Raw genomic sequence first — 17,075 nt, 5'->3', positions numbered from 1 at the left:
AAAATTGTCATAATCCAATAATGAGGATCAACTCAATTACACAAGAAATGACACAAAATGTTGGAGTAACTCAGCGGGACAGGCAGCATCTCTGGAGAGAAGGAATGGGTGACGTTTTGGGTCGAGACCCTTCTTCAGACTGAGAGTCAGGGGAAAGGGAAATGAGAGATGCAGTGGATGATGCAGAGAGATATAGAACAAATATATGAAAAATATATGAAATATGAAAGATTGGTAAAAAAGTCACAATGATAAGGGAAATATTGTTAGCTGTGGGCTAGATGAAAGTGAGTTACAGACAACGAGACTGAACAAGATGAGTAGTAGAAACTGGGTGGGGGAAGGATGGGGAGAGAGGGATGCAAGGGTTACTTGAAATTAGAGAAATCAATATTCGCACTGCTGGGTTGTAAGCTGCCCAAGCGAAATATCAATTGTTGCTTTTGTCAAATGAGTCGGGTGTTGGGAGTGAGTGCTTGGCTGCGTTAAACACTGTCCCACAGCTGTGCTGTGCCCACGGACTTCCTTCCTCATGTCATCCTCAGGACCGCTCGTCAATTCCCCTCCCCTCTCTAACATCTGCGGAGATTCCCCGCACTGATTGCACCTCTATTATTCATCGCGGAATCACAAGCTCATGAATCAAAGGATGATTCTTATGAAATACTCCGGGCTCCGACCTTGCTGCGAGCAGCTTCCTGGTTTCGTCATGGTTATAATGAGAGGATGTGGCGAGCAGCGATTTCATTTAGCACAGGCTGACTCTACAACAGTCTGACCCATACCCTCAGCAGCATGGCATGGAGAGGAGTCCTACTGGGTAAGTACATACAGTATAACTAATACTAAGGTGCCTTTTATCTAAAGATAGGTGTGAACACTGCAGTGTACCATACTATTGAAATTGTTTGCATAGTTTGTATATATTTGTTATTCTGAATAAAACTTACTTTTGAAGTAAAATCCCTGTAAGATTTACAGTAATCCACTTCCCCATCTGGGGAATAATTTTATCTTTCTTTTATTGAAACAAGGCTTCAAGGATAGTGGTTTAATTTTCGATTCACTGCCTTTGCTAATCCATTATGATACTGTATCAAAGGCACATCACTATTCTGAGCATTGGCTCAGCGGGTCTGATTTAGAACAGACTCGTTCTTTTAGATCTTTAAGTATTGTGGAGGCTGGAGTCTGTTTCCAAGTCGGGACAGCTGAGCTGGTGCTGAGAACAGTGAAGCGGATTTTGATATTCTAGAGATGGAGCGAGGATTTTCGACAAGAACGAGAGCAGTAACCAGGACATCGCTTGTTATTTGCTTGTAACTCGGCAACTAGTCGTGATCCGGAATTCATTGCCTTCAAAGTTTCGTGGAAGCAGATTACGAGGAAGAATTAAAGCACTTGGTGGAAAAAACAGAAAGAGCAAGCTGAAATAGCAGGGAAGGGAACTAATTTGCCAGCTCCAAAATAAATGCAAATCTGCTTTGAAATAAAAGATATTTTAATAATGATTTTAATATATGATTTTTCAGTGCTAGTTATTTTTGAGTTTAATTATTTATTGATTCGTCCTTTCTTTCTGTGTGTACGCAGATATAATTTGTTACAGTTTGAGTATTGAATAATATGCTAAGTCTGGAGTTTAAAAGGATGAGAGGGGATCTCATTGAAACATTTAAGATTGTTAAGGGCTTGGACACGCTAAAGGCAGGAAGCATGTTCCTGATGTTGGGGGAGACCAGAACCAGGGGCCACACACAGTTTAAGGATAAGGGGTAAGCCATTTAGAACGGAGACGAAGAAACACTTTTTCTCACAGAGAGTGGTGAGTCTGTGGAAATCTCTGCCTCAGAGGGCGGTGGAGGCAGGTTCTCTGGATGCTTTCAAGAGAGAGCTAGACAGGGCTCTTAAAAATAGTGGAGTCAGGAGATATGGGGAGAAGGCAGGAATGAGGAATGGGGTACTGATTGGGGATGATCAGCCATGATCACATTGAATGGCGGTGCTGGCTCGAAGGGCCGAATGGCCAACTCCTGCACCTATTGTTTATTATCTATTATCTATTTAATGGCAAGTAGTTAGGAAAGTGATAGACACAAAATGCTGGAGTAACTCAGCTAGTCACCTCTTCCTTCTCTCCCCCACACAAGGTCACCCTTTATTCTCTCATCGTCCCCCCCACACCGTGTCCCCATTCTCTTCCCATAGAAGGAATGGGTGACGTTTCAGATTGAGACCCTTCTGTTTAATGCCCTGCATTTCACTTCATCCACTGGCACATGGAGCAGATCTCTCCAGAGAGTGCTACTGGACACGTCTTGTTCTGTTGGCAGGGATCTTGCATTTTTTATGGTGAAGGACTTATAGTTTCCAAATCGCTGTTGTCACTTGGTGTAATGAAAAGCAACTGCAGATGCTGGTTTATACCAAAGATAGACACAAAAAGCTGGAGTAACTCAACGGGTCAGGCAGCATATGGAGGAAACATAGAAACATAGAAATTAGGTGCAGGAGTAGGCCATTCGGCCCTTCGAGCCTGCACCGCCATTCAACTCAGTATCGTACCTGCCTCATCCAACTCAGTATCCCCTACCACAAGGGCCACATCTAACTCCTCTTTAATATACCCAATGAACTTGCCTCGCCTACCCTCTGGCAGAGAGTCCGAGAAAAACTCTCGGAATATAGCCAAACCGAGATGAGAAGAACTCGACTACCCGCAGAGAGTGGCGAATTCCAGAACTCTCTGCCACAGAGGGTAGTTGAGGGCAGTTCATTGGCATATTCGAGGGAGTTAGATTTGGCCCTTATCTAATGGGATCAGGGGTATGGACCCCAGGTACGGGACTACTGAGTTGGATGATCAGAACATGATCTATGAATGGCGGTGCATCGAAGGGCCAAATGTCCAACCCCTGCAGAATTTTGTAAGTTTCTATAAGATCCCCTCTCAATCTCCTAAAAAAAAGTTCTTCTCATCTCGTTTTTAAAGGATTTCCCCCTTATCCTTAAGCTATGACCCCTGGAAACGGATGGGTGACGTTTCGGGTCGGGACCCTTCTTCAGTCATATGTTCATACGTTCCTAATTTACAGGAGCAGAATAAGGCCATTCAGCCCATCAAGCCAGAGGACATAGGTTTAATGTGAAGGGGAAAAGGTTTAATAGGAATCTGAAGGGTAACTTTTTCATACAAAAGGTGGTGGGTGCATGGAACAAGGTGCCGGAGGAGGTAGTTGAGGCTGGGACTATTTCAGTTTAAGAAACAGTTAGGCAGGTACATGGATAGGACAAGTTTGGAGGGATATGGGCAAACCTAGCAGTGAGACAAGTGTGAATGGTTAATGTTGACCGCTATGGGCAAGTTGGGCCGAAGGGCCTGTTTCTCGCTGTTTCGCTGATTGGACTTTGCTGGCTTTACCTTGCACTAAACGTTATTCCCTCATCATGTATCTATACCTTGTAAATGGCTCTATTGTAATCACGTATTGTCTTTCTGCTGACTGGATAGCACGCACGCAACAAAAGCTTTTCACTGTACCTCGGTACACGTGACAATAATCTAAACTGAACTGAACTGAGTCTACTCCGCCATTCAATCATGGCTGATCTACCTCTCCCTTTCAATCCCATTCTCCTGCCCTCACCCCATAACCCCTGACACTCATATTAATCAAAAATCTGCAGTCACGGTGGCGCAGCGGTAGAGTTGCTGCCTTATGCCCCTGTCCCACTTAGGAAACGTGAACGGAAACCTCTGGAGACTTTACGTCCCACCCAAGGTTTCCGTGCGGTTCCCGGAGGTTTTTGTCAGTCTCCCTACCTGCTTCCACTACCTGCAACCTCCGGCAACCACCTGCAACCTCCGGGAACCGCACGGAAACCTTGGGTGGGGCGCAAAGTCTCCAGAGGTTTCCGTTCAGGTTTCCTAAGTGGGACAGGGGCATTACAGCGAATGCAGCGCCGGAGATCCGGGTTCGATACCGACTGTGGGCGCTGTCTGTACGGAATTTGTACGTTCTCCCCGTGACCTGTGTGGGTTTTCTCCGAGATCTTCGGTTTCCTCCCACACTCCAAAGCCGAACAGATTTTTAGGTTAGGTTAATAAAAAATATATATATTGTCCCTAGCGGGTGTTGGTGTGCGGGGATCGCTGGTCGGCGCGGACCCGATGGGCCGAAGGGCCTGTTTCCGTGCTGTATCTCTAAAACTAAAAAGCTAAAACTATAAAAATATCCACTGGTTTGGCCTGATCCGTTCATTATCTATATTCCCCAGAGATGCTGCCTGACCCACTGAGTTACCAGGAATTTTGTGTCTATCTTTACCAGTTCCATTTCCCAGCCCACTTGTCATGTCTCTTCCTTCTGCAAGAAAGAATGAATCAATAAATAACCTGGCTCAAAAATAACTAACAATGAAACATGACATGTTTTGGACAAGAAACGCTATTATCAAAATAACCCCATTGTTCCACTTTGGTGCAGATGACAATTAAATGCTCTTGACTTTTGAACCTCTTGAGGTTTAGGTTTGTTAGTGTCAGATGTACTGAGTACAATGAAAGGCTTTGTTTGGCCTGATCAGACAATGCTACACATGGATATGGGTCTCGACCCGAAACGTCACCCATTCCTTCTCTCCAGAGATGCAGCCAGACCCGCTGAGTTACTCCAGCGTTTTGTATCTATACATAGACACAATCAGATGTTGTTGGCCTTTGCACATCCCATTTTGGGATTGTTTTTTGTTTAATATTTTTTATATGGATTGGTTTATTATGTTCTGCGTTTACAGATCTGTTGTGCTGCAGCGAGTAATAATTTAATAGTTCTGTTTTATTGGCACATTTAATAATTAAACATGCTTGACTCAACGTTGTAACGTGGCAACGTTGTATAAAAAGATACAGACTGTTCCTTCTTGTTCCCGAATGGTGCAGAATAATTCTAGACTAGTTTAGCTTATAATTGTCACTTGTACCGAGTTACAGCAAAGCCCCTGTCCCACTTAGGTGATTTTTTCGGCGACGACAGGCGACAAGGCTGTTTTGACATAGTTGACGCCTGTATGGTCGTGAGTCGTCTCCTCAAGCCGCCTAAAGAGTCGTAACGTTTTTTGGATGCCGCTGGATTTTGAAATGTTCAAAACTTTTCGACGAGTGTGGGCTTGACGTAGTTTGTCTTCTCCTGACGTAGGTGCTGTTGTAGGTTGTCGTCAGGTGACGTAGGTTGTCGCCAGGTGACGTTGGTTGTAGCCGGGTGAATTCCATTGGCAACTACCTATGTCAACTGGCGACAGGTACCGGCGACTGAATTCTCTTCAGTTGTCTCCGGCAGGGTCGTAGCTTGCCGCGGGTGGGCGTGGGTTGACTTTGGTTGTCATAGGTTGTCGCCTGTATGGCCATAGGTTGCCTTGGGCATAGTCGTAGGTGGACGTCCTAATGGGTCGCCGGTTGTCGGCAGCTTGCCGTAGCTTGACTTCGACGAGTTGGTTGGTTGACGTAACTTGTCGTAGACATTGTCGAAGGGGGGGTCCAGTTGCCGTTTTTTCAGGTGACCTGCTACCACTGTGACAGTCGCCAAAAAAATCGCCTAAGTGGGCAGGCTCTTAAAAAGCTTTTCTGTTACATACAATCCAGTCAGTGTAAAGACTTCATGATTACAATCAAGCCACCCACAGTGTACAGATACATGATAAACTTTACTGTGACAAGGCGGAATTAGGCCCTTCGGCCCAACAAGTCCTTGCTGACCAGCGATCATCCCGTACACCAGGGGCGGAAAACCCAGAGGACACGTCCCCCCCATGTTTTGAGAGGTGGGGGATATCCCCACAAAGTTTTTGTAATCCGGATTTTAAAACCCGGTGAAATCTCCGCTTTCCGCAAGACGGTGGCGGTGGGATTGATGATCGAGGGCGCCGATTGGACGTGAGAGACGTCGGTCAGCAGGCAATGGGGGCGGGACATGATAATTCAGCGTGGTGATTGGAGGAGGGAGGGGGGGTGGGACTGAGGATAGAGTGCGGTGATTGGAGGAGGGAGACGTGGCACAGACCTGCGCTTCATCCGCAGCCGGGGTCGAACCCGGCCGGGTCTCCGGCGCTGTCCCGAGTGCCCCCCCCCCACAGGTAGACAGAGAGGTCGGCAGCAAAGATCCTCCGCTATAGGGTCTTTGGTCGGGAGTCAGACGGGCGCGGTGCCCCCAGGCCCACAGCCAGCACAGAGAAGCAGCACTAAACCCAGCTCAACTCTGCCTGTCCCACCAGGTGAGCCTACAGCCCTCCCTGGACTTTGGAGTGTGGGAGGAAACCGGAGCAACCAGAGAAAACCCACGCAGTCACAGGGAGAACGTACAAACTCCGTACAGTCAAGCACCTGTAGTCAGGATTGAACCCGGGTCCCTGGCACTGTAAGGCAGCGACTCTACCCGCTGCACCACCGTGCCACCCTTGCGATAAAGGGAATAATGTTTAACATAGTTAGAGTAGAAATGCTGCTGTTGAAATAAAGATTTAAAAGAGTGGAGCGATTGCAATGAATAATGTAGATCCACATCTGGGAGGAGCAGGAAGAGACTCGCCAGGCTTGGGCGCCATCTTGCACGAAACGTTATTCCCTTCATCCTGTATCTGTACACTGTAAATGGCTCAAATGTAATCACGTATTGTCTTTCCGCTGACTGGTTAGCACGCAACAAAAGCTTTCCACTGTACCTCGGTACACACGTGACAATAAACTAAACTGAACTAAATGAAACTAAATGAAACTCAATTTGGACTGACGATGTTGGAGCGATATTGTGGCACGGATTAGCGGTCATGAGCTTACCGAGAGAACCAACTACCAGATCAAAACCGTGAGTGAGACAACAGAGGTGCAGGTTTGTCGTGAGGTTAGTTGGCTGAGGTTTGTAGCTACAAACCACACACCGGAAAGTGGATTAGGGCGCCAGACTCAAGGAGTGAAGTCCTCCCGTTAGAACCCGGGTATTCATGGGTTCGAATCCCACTCCTGACACCAGACGACCAAACAGCAGTAGGAAGGTTGGGGATAGCATCAAACAGGACATTAGGGATGCGTGTAGCAGAGGTACAGTGGTTATCGTCGGTGACTTCAATCTACATATAGATTGGGCCAACCAAATTGGTAACAGCGCTGAGGAGGAGGATATCCTGGATGGTTTTTAAAACCAATATATAGATGAACCAACTAGAGGGCAGGCCTCACTAGACTGGGTATTATGCAATTAGGAAGGATTAGTTAATGATCTTGTTGTGCAAGGCCCCTTGGGCAACAGTGACCTTAATATGGTGGAATTCTGCATTAGGATGGAGAGTGACACGGTTAATTTAGAGACTAGAGTCCTGAATTTGAATAAAGGAGACTTTGAAGATATGAGATGGAAATTGGCTGGGATAGACTGGCAAATTAGTTAAAGGGTTGACAGTGTAGATGCAATGGTGTAACAATGGAAGAACCGCATGGATGAACTCCAGAAATTGTTCATCCCTGTCTGGCGAAAAAATAAAAGGGGGAAGGCGGCTCAACTATGGCTAACGAGGGAAATCAAGGATAGTGTTAAATCCAAGGAAGAGGCAGATAAATTGGCCAGAAGAAGCAGCAAACCAGAAACTGGGAGACATTTAGAACTCGACAGAGGAGGGCAAAGGGGTTAATTAAGAGGGGGCGGAGGGGAAGAGCATGAAAGAAAGCTTGCGGGGAATATAAAAACCGACTGTAAAAGTTTTACAGAGGAGATAGTTGAGGCTGGGACTATCCCAATGTTTAAGAAAGGGCCTGTTTCCATGCTGTATCTCTAAACTAAACTAAACTGGGCTGCATCTACAACTCTCGGCAATTGGTCAGAGCTGTTCCCAAACCAAGCGGTGATGCAAGCCGACAGCATGGTTCCTCTGGTGCATCTGTAGAGGTTGGCAAGAGTTGCTGAGGTTCCTCATCGTCCTGAGGAAGTGGAGGCTTGGTTAGGCTGGCGGTGACGTCACATGGCGGGACGTGGTCTACACATGACTCAGTGACGTGGACATTCTGCGGAGAACGAGATCTGTATTTGGATCTCGCTACACGCCATCCAACCATTTCCAATCATCTTCTCTTCCCAGCCATTGCCTCTCCATAGACACAAGGAACGGGCGGTCACGGTGGCGCAGCGGTAGAGCTGCTGCCTTACAGCGAATGCAGCTCCAGAGACCCATTTTCTTTCACCTTCATCCCCTTTGATCTCTCCTTTTCACACTTTACCCTTCCATATCTTTGTGTCTCCCTCTCCCCTGACTCTCAGTTTGAACAAGGGTCTCATAGAAACATCGAAACTTAGAAAATCGGTGTAGGAGGAGGCCATTCGGCCCTTCGAGCCAGCACCGCCATTCATTGTGATCATGGCTGATCTTCCCCAATCAATAACCCATGCCTGCCTTCTCCCCTTGATTCCATTAGCCCCTAGAGCTCTATCTAACTCTCTCTTAAATCCATCCAGTGACTTGGCCTCCACTGCCCGCTGTGGCAGGGAATTCCACAAATTCACAACTGAAAACATTTTTTCTCACCTCAGTCTTAAATGGCCTCCCCTTTATTCTAAGACCGTGGCCCCTGGTTCTGGACTCGCCCAACATTGGGAAAATTTTTCCTGCATCTAGCTTGTCCAGTCCTTTTATAATTTTATATGTTTCTAGAAGATCCTCCACCTGAAACATCACCCATTCCTTCTCCCCGGAGATGCTGCCTGTCCCGCTGAGTTACTCCAGCATTTTGTGTCTATCTTCAGTGTAAACCAGCATCTGCAGTTCCTTCCTGCACGACCTATTTGTTCAATGTCCCTTGTTTGTGTCTCCCTCGCTGGTATCATGGTGCTCTCTATGTGGTGTTCCCACAGCTCAACCTATATTGAGTCCCAGACCTCACTTGAAAACACTGTTTATTTTCACATGCTGCATTAAGACCAGCACTCTCCATTTCTAGACACTCTCATTCAACCCACGTAAACAAGCCACAGAAATTATTAAACAAAGTCTTCATCTGCAAGTATATCTTATTTGTCATTGCAGATTTATATAAGAGATTAATTACATTGGCAGCAAACATTGTCATCCAGAGAAAGCCAATCTCCGTTATAAATGCCACATAGACATACAGTATTAAACTGCACAGTAACTTTCTCATTCAATGCACTAACTAGGGTTGCCAACTGTCCCGTATTAGCCGGGACATCCCGTATATTGGGCTAAATTGGTTTGTCCCGTACGGGACCGCCCCTGTCCCGTATTTGACCGCTACTACTCGGGTCGAGGAGACTGTCGGGTCTGAGCGTTGTGTCTGGCCCCGCCTCACCCGTCCCGGCGTAGTGCAGCCCATGGAGTGCAGCAGCAGCAGCAGCAGCGCCTCGCCCGTGGCCCCGTCGGTCGGCAGCCCAGCCAGCTGTCCGACCCTCGGACCTTCGCTTACCACCAACACCACCACCCCTCCTTCTCATGGCCGATCATCGGTTCATGAGTTGGATGGTGCGCCAGACTTTGTACGCACCCGGGCCAAAACTCCTCAGCTGGCCCGCCCAGCTGGGCTTTGTGTGCAGTCCAGCACCCGGGGCCAACTCATCATTCACCCAGCCACGGCCCAGCCGGTCAACGAATTGCCGTCGGGAATTTGTCCCGTATTTTGACCTTTTGTCCCTTAGTTGGAAGTGAGAAAGTTGGCAACCCTAGCACTGACCCATGAAGGCCACCATACCATAGCCTTCATAGTCATAGACTGATACAGTGTGGAAACAGGCCCTTCATCCAAACCTGCCCACACCGGCCAACATATCCCAGCTATATTAGTCCCACCTGCCTGCGCTTGGTCCATATCCCTCCAAACCTGTCCTATTCATGTACCTGAAGGTTTTTAATATGTAAACAGTAATCAGTCCATGAATATTGGATAGAGTGGATCTGATAGAGATTTCAAAGGTTTCAAAGGTCTTTTATTGTCACACGTACCAATTAAGGTACTGTGATATGCGAATTACCATACAGTCATACGGAAAACAAGCAACAATACACACATCTACATAAAAGTTAACATAAACATCCACCACAGCGGATTCCACACATTCCCCACTGTGATGGAAGGCAAAAAAGTACAATCTTCTTCCTCTCTATTGTCCCGCGGTCGGGGCAGTCGAACCATCCGTGGGGGCGATCGAAGCTCCCACAGCCGGCGGTCAAAGCCCCCCTTGGGGCGATCGAAACTCCCGCGTTGGGGCGATCGAAACTCCTGCGGCTTGGAGTTCCCGAAGTCGGTCTCTGACCAGAGGCCGCGGGCTCTGTGATGTTAAAGTCCGCAGGCACCCACAGTTGGAACTCCGAGGTCGATCCCTAGCAAAGGAATCGTGGGCTCCGCGATTGTAAGTCCGTCGGGTCCCCACGGTGAAGCTCACAAAATCGGTCTCCAGCAAAGGCCGCCAACTCCTTAATGTTAGGCCGCAGTTCGAACAAATCGCATCTCCATCGAGGTAAGAGATTAGAAACAGTTTCCCCCAACCCCGCACCCCCCATATAAAACAAGCTAAAGAACATGAAACACATACATTTAACACATACTATTAAAACACAAAGAAGGAAGGGACAGACAGACTATTGGCAAGGCAGCCATTGCTAGCGCCACCTGGTGGTGTTTACATTCAGGTGATCTCATAGAGGTCTACAGAATAATGAAAGGAATAGATCATGCAAACGCACAAAATCTCTTGCCCAGAGTAGACTTAAACCTTCGAGGTAGGATTTACGAGATGTGTTCATCTCTTAAACCCGAGGACCAGAGGACGAGAGCTCAAGGTGAAGGGGAAAAGATTTAACAGGAATCTGAGGGGTAACTTTTTCACACAAAGGGTGTGTGGAACGAGCTGCCGGAGGAGGTAGTTGAGGTTGGGGCTATCCCAACGTTTAAGAAATATTTACAGTAGATGAATACATGGATGGGACAGGTTTAGAGGGATATTGGCCAAACGCAGGCAGATGGGGCTAGTGTAGATGGGACATGTGTGTGTTATGTGTAGATGAATATGTGTGTTATGATTGTGTTTATAATTTGTTTGGTTGTTTTGTTGTTTGTCTTTTGCACAAAAGGCCGCGAGCATTGCCACTTTCATTTCACTGCACATCTCGTATGTGTATGTGACAAATAAACTTGACTTGACTTGACTTGACTTGACATGGTGGCTGTTGTGAGCAAGTTGGGCAGAAGGGGCTGCCTCCATGCTGCATGAGTGGAATTTTGATCTCTGCTTAGTTTTCATGTTCTCCCTGTGAGTGCATGAGTTCCCTCTGGGTGGAATAAACCACAGTGGCAATTTCCGTTGACTTACATGGATATGGAAACACTCCCCATAATAGCGGCGCAGAGGCACGGTAGGTAGAGCTGTTGCCTCATAGTACCAGAGACCCGGGTTCGATCCCAGCCTCCGGTGCTGTGTGTGTGGAGTTTGCACGTTCTCTCTGTTACATAGAAACATAGAAATTAGGTGCAGGAGTAGGCCATGGCTGATCATCCAACTCAGTATCCTGTACCTGCCTTCTCTTATGATTTACGAGGATGTTGCCAGTACTAGAGGGTGTGAGCGATAGGGAGAGGTTGAGTAACACAGAAACATAGAAACATAGAAATTAGGTGCTGGAGTAGGCCATTCGGCCCTTCGAGCCTGCACCGCCATTCAATATGATCATGGCTGATCGTCCAACTCAGTATCCCGTACCTGCCTTCTCTCCATACCCCCTGATCCCCTTAGCCACAAGGGCCACATCTAACTCCCTCTTAAATATAGCCAATGAACTGGCCTCAACTACCCTCTGTGGCAGAGAGTTCCAGAGATTCACCACTCTCTGTGTGAAAAAAAGTTCTTCTCATCTCGGTTTTAAAGGATTTCCCCCTTATCCTTAAGCTGTGACCCCTTGTCCTGGACTTCCCCCAACATTGGGAGCAATCTTCCTGCATCTAGCCTGTCCAACCCCTTAAGAATTTTGTAAATTTCTATAAGATCCCCTCTCAATCTCCTAAATTCTAGAGAGTATAAACCAAGTCTATCCAGTCTTTCTTCATAAGACAGTCCTGACATCCCAGGAATCAGTCTGGTGAACCTTCTCTGCACTCCCTCTATGGCAATAATGTCCTTCCTCAGATTTGGAGACCAAAACTGTACGCAATACTCCAGGTGTGGTCTCACCAAGACCCTACAACTGCAGTAGAACCTCCCTGCTCCTATACTCAAATCCTTTTGCTATGAAAGCTGGGTTCCCTGGGTGCTCTGGTTTCCTCCCACATCCCAAAGACGTGTGGGTTTGTAGGTTAATTGCTGGGGTTTGTAGGGTTTTGTAGGTCAATTCTGTAAATTGCCCCTAGTGTGGATGAGAAAGTGGGATACCATCAAGCCAGTGTGAACGGGTGATCGATGGTCAGCATGGACTCGATGGGTCGAAGGGCCTGCTACCATACTGTGTCTATAAATAAAGAGTTGCGTTCAACACAGGGGCATAGAGAGTAGAGAGACTTCCTCACATCTCCAGTGACTGAACCTTAATCCTGGCCTCGGCTGCTGTCTGTGTGGAGTTTGCACGTTCTCCCTGTGACTACGTGGGTTTTCTCTGGTTTTCTCCCACATCCCAAAGATGTTCGGATTTGCGGATTACTTGGTCACTGTAAATCGCCCCAAGTGAAAGAATCTTGAAGGGATTTAACGGCATGTGGGGAGAACAAAATACATTTAGTGTAGGGTTGGTTTTGAAGGGTGCTTGATGGGCCTGTTTCCATGCTGTACTGTCCTAAGATTAGTATCGGTGTCAGGGGTTAAGAGGAGAAGGCAGGAGAATGGGGTCGAGAGAGGAAGATGGATTGAATGACAGAGTAGACTTGATGGGCCGAATGGCCTCATTCTGCTCCAATCACATGAACTTATCACTTATGATGGTACATTAGAAAATATTCAACTATACTTAAGAACATTACCGCAAAAAACTCCTTCAAAACACTATACTACAGCACATTTGGTTCACAAAGCAATGAAATACATACTGTACAACATAAGTAACAGATACAGGAATATAAAGGACCATTTATCTTGTATCTGGTCATTATTTGTCTGAAGAAGAGTCTTGACCCGAAACGTTATCTGTTCCTTTTCTCCAGAGATGTTGTCTGACCCGCGGAGTTACTCCAGCTTTTTGTGTCTCTCATTGTTTAACAAGATTACAGGGTGATCTATTACCATAGGGTCAATTCCCTGCACTAACCACAGATCCCTTAATGCACAAGCATCTCTCACTCTCTGCTGTTGCCATGTTATCACTTCAACAGGCGTCGTTCAGAGTTGCTACTTCCTCTGCAATGGTGTAACAGGTCAAGATGCAATTGGGCACCACACAAAGTGCAAATAACCTGCTCCTCAACACCTTAAAGACAAAGGAATTAATAATAGACTTTAGGAAGAATAAAACGGACATGGTACCATTGACTATCAGAGGGGGCTGTGTAGAGAGGGTGGCGGATTTCTGCTTCCTGGGAATCCATATTGAGGAGGACCTGACGTGGAGCGTGAACACCACTGCGCTGCTGAAAAAGGTCCAGCAGAGACTGCACTTCCTGAGGGTGCTCAGGAAGAATAACATCACTCAGAGACTGCTGCTGTCCTTTTATCGGTGCTCCATTGAGAGCATACTAACATACTGTGTATGCGTGTGGTACACCAGCTGCACAGCAGCTCAGAGGAAAGCGCTCCAGAGGGCCATTGACAACGCCCAGAGGATTGTCGGCTGCCCTCTCCTTACCTTGGAGGACTTACACAGTTCCCGCTGCATCAAAAAATCCCAGAGCATCATAAAGGACATTTCCCACCCCGGACATTCCCTGTTTGAACTGTTGCCGTCAGGCAGACGGTACAGATCTACAAGGACAAGTACGAACAGACTAAAAAACAGTTTTTACCCCACTGCTATAAAAGCACTAAATGTAGCCGCCAAGGAACGCAGGGGCGATACAGACTAAGGGACTGTGGTAACTGTGAAATCGACAGAAGGATGGAGGGTTGGGTGTTTATGCGTGCTATTTTCGTGATATTTATTTTAGTTGTTTATCTTTTAATATTTTATCTTGTATGTATCGTTAGCTTTTAGAAATGTTTGAATGGTGCACTGACTGGCTGACATTTTTAAATTTCGTTGTACATGGTTCATGTTACAATGACAATAAAGAAACTATTCTATTCTATTCTGCTGGAAGAACTCGGCAGGTCGGGCAGCACCTGTGGAGGGAATGACCAGGCAACGTCTCGGGTCGGGGCCCTTCCTCACTCTGAACAAGAGTCCAGACCCAAAACATCACCTACTGTTGTGTAGGAAGGAACTGCTGATACTGGTTTAAACCGAAGGTAGACACAAAATGCTGGAGTAACTCAGCGGGACAGGCAGCATCTCTGGAGAGAAGGAATGGGTGACGTTTTGGGTTGTGACCCTTCTTCAGACTGAGAGTGGGGGTAGAGGGAGACTTAGAGATATGGAAGAAGGGTCTCTACCCGAAACGCCACCTATTCCTTCGCTCCATAGATGCTGCCTCGCCCGCTGAGTTTCTCCAGCATTTTTATCTACCTCCAATATTAACCAATTTGTTACGATTTCATTATTAAAACAATGTCCTCCCTGTGACCTGGGTTCGATTTTCTATGGGTGCTCCGGTTTCCTCCCACACTCCAAAGACGTGCGGGTTTGTTTGTTAATTGGCTTTTGTAAATGTAAATTGCCTCTTGTGTGTTGCATGCTAGTGCTGGAGTACAGGGTGCTCTATGGTAAGGTGTGGACTCGAAGGGCCTGTTTCTACGCTGTATCTCCAAAGTCTAAATCTGCTTGTTTATCTTGCTATTACATTCTTGCATTCTGCTTTGTATAAATTGGCTGTAGCTTGTCCCATACAAATAATATTGTTTATACTTTAATACGAAAGCAACATAAACTGTTGATGCTCTGGGCTGGATTGAGGAAGCCTATGTAAGTACAAGATGCATGGTCTCCTCTGCACTCAGTCCAACAGTTTTCAAACTACATTCTCATGCTTTTAATCATTGTTTATTGTGTTTATAATCATAATCATAATCATAATCTATTACCCAAGTATGTTTTGCAACATACGATGAGTTTGATTTGCCATACAGTCATACTAATAAAAACTAAAAAGCACCAAAACACACCAAATACATTTTAACAGGAACATCCACCACAGTGACTCCTCCACATTCCTCACTGTGATGGTTAAACTGATCAAAGGTTAGACATAGTGTGTTGGAAGGAACTGCAGATGCTAGTTTACACCGAAGATAGATATACAAAATGCCGGAGTAACTCAGCGGGCAGGCAGCAACTCTGGAGAGAAGGAATGGGTGACGTTTCGGGTCGAGATCCATCTGAAGACTGCGGCCTGTCCCGCTGAGTTACTCCAGCGTTTTGTGTCGATCTTGAGGGTTGGACATGTGCCAGGGCAGCAGAGACAATGTGCCACTCCTCAGTAAGGTACAGTGGGTGGCTCAAACCTCGTGGAAGGGGTAGAGTGTGATCTTGGGGAGATAGGTCAGCCAGAGGACTATAATTTGGGCTGTGACTTCATCCTCAGTTGGATCATGGAGTGAAAGTGATTCACGAAGAGAGACATAAAATGCTGGAGTGACTCAGCGGGACAGTCAGCATCTCTGGAGAGAAGGAATGGGTGACGTTTCGGGTTGAGACCCTTTAGTTTAGTTTAGTTTATATTAGTTTAGTTGAGAGATACAGTGCGGAAACAGGCCATTCGGCCCACCGAGTCCGCACCGACCCCTGTACATTAACACCCTTCACAACAGAATGTAGTTGAGGCCACAGTTCATTGGCTACATTTAAGAGGGAGTTAGATGTGGCCCTTGTGGCCAAAGGGATCAGGGGGTATGGAGAGAAGGCAGGTACAGGATACTGAGTTGGATGATCACCCATGATCATATTGAATGGCGGTGCAGGCTCGAAGGGCCGAATGGCCTACTCCTGCACCTATTTTCTATGTTTTCTATGTACAATTTTACATCCATGCCAAACCTATTAACCTACAAACCTGAAGAAGGATTTCGGCCCGAAACGTTGCCTATTTCCTTCGCTCCATAGATGCTGCCGCACCCGCTGAGTTTCTCCAGCATTTTTGTGTACCTTCGAACTTCCAGCATCTGCAGTTCCTTCTTGAACACAACCTACAAACCTGTACGTCTTTGGAGTGTGGGAGGAAACCAAGGATCTCAGAGAAAGCCCACGCAGTCACGGGGAGAACGTACACTCAAGCACCTCTAGCCAGGATCGAACCCGGGTCTCCAGCGCTGTGAGCCAGCAAATCTACCACACCACCACCTTTCTTCAGACATTCTATCCAGAAAATGCTGCCCGTCCCGCTGAGTTACTCCAGCATTTTGTGTCCACCTTCGGTGTAAACCAGCATCTGCAGTTCCTTCCGACACATGAATTCACTAAGCCCAGCCCCCAGAGTTAAAATCTCAACAACGTTTTAAAGAGGTCAGACAAACTATATTAGTATTGGCCCAGTCCCCAGATGAAGCTATAATACTTGAAATATCATATGTAGTGGTCTGATGCTCTTCCTGTTTACACTGGCCTGTGTCCAGCACTGAACTACTGATCAAAGCCTTCCAGTAATGCACTTGTGTTCCTTCCAGCTCTCTTCCTCCTGGGCATTTTGTCCTTCACTAAATTACTCAAAATCTATACTCACTGATCTGGGGATTAAGTTAAAAATCTGCAGATACTAAAACTTCAGACTTTAAAATTGGCTTCTTGGAAGGCAGCCGAGAGAGATACAGTAGAATTCTTTGCCACAGAAGGCTGTGGAGGACAAGCCAATGGATATTTCTAAAGCAGAGATAGATAGATTCTTGATTAGTACGGGTGTCAGAATTCTCTGCCTCAGAGGGCGTTGGAGGCCGGTTTTCTGGATACTTTCAAGAGAGAGTTAGATATGGCTCTTAAAGATAGCGGAGTGAGAGGATATGGGGAGAAGGCAGGAACGG

The 17,075-nt window shown here is 46.7% G+C and overlaps 1 protein-coding gene across 1 annotated transcript in view; it reads left to right on the top strand.

The window, feature by feature from the left end:
* The first annotated feature begins 337 nt into the window (after positions 1-337).
* LOC129714580 (adhesion G protein-coupled receptor E5-like) overlaps positions 338-17,075 on the top strand; it is a 75,902-nt gene continuing 59,164 nt past the window's right edge. The window contains exon 1 of the mRNA XM_055664302.1: positions 338-820. Within this exon, the coding sequence (XP_055520277.1) occupies positions 796-820 (25 nt within the window). The 5' untranslated portion in view covers positions 338-795. The remainder of the gene's footprint in view (positions 821-17,075) is intronic.

Source organism: Leucoraja erinacea, chromosome 39, assembly GCF_028641065.1.
Source record: "Leucoraja erinacea ecotype New England chromosome 39, Leri_hhj_1, whole genome shotgun sequence".
NCBI classification, from domain to species: Eukaryota; Metazoa; Chordata; class Chondrichthyes; order Rajiformes; family Rajidae; genus Leucoraja; species Leucoraja erinaceus.
The sequence above is the reverse complement of the archived record's forward strand: the minus strand, read 5'-3'. Positions and strand labels throughout refer to the sequence as shown.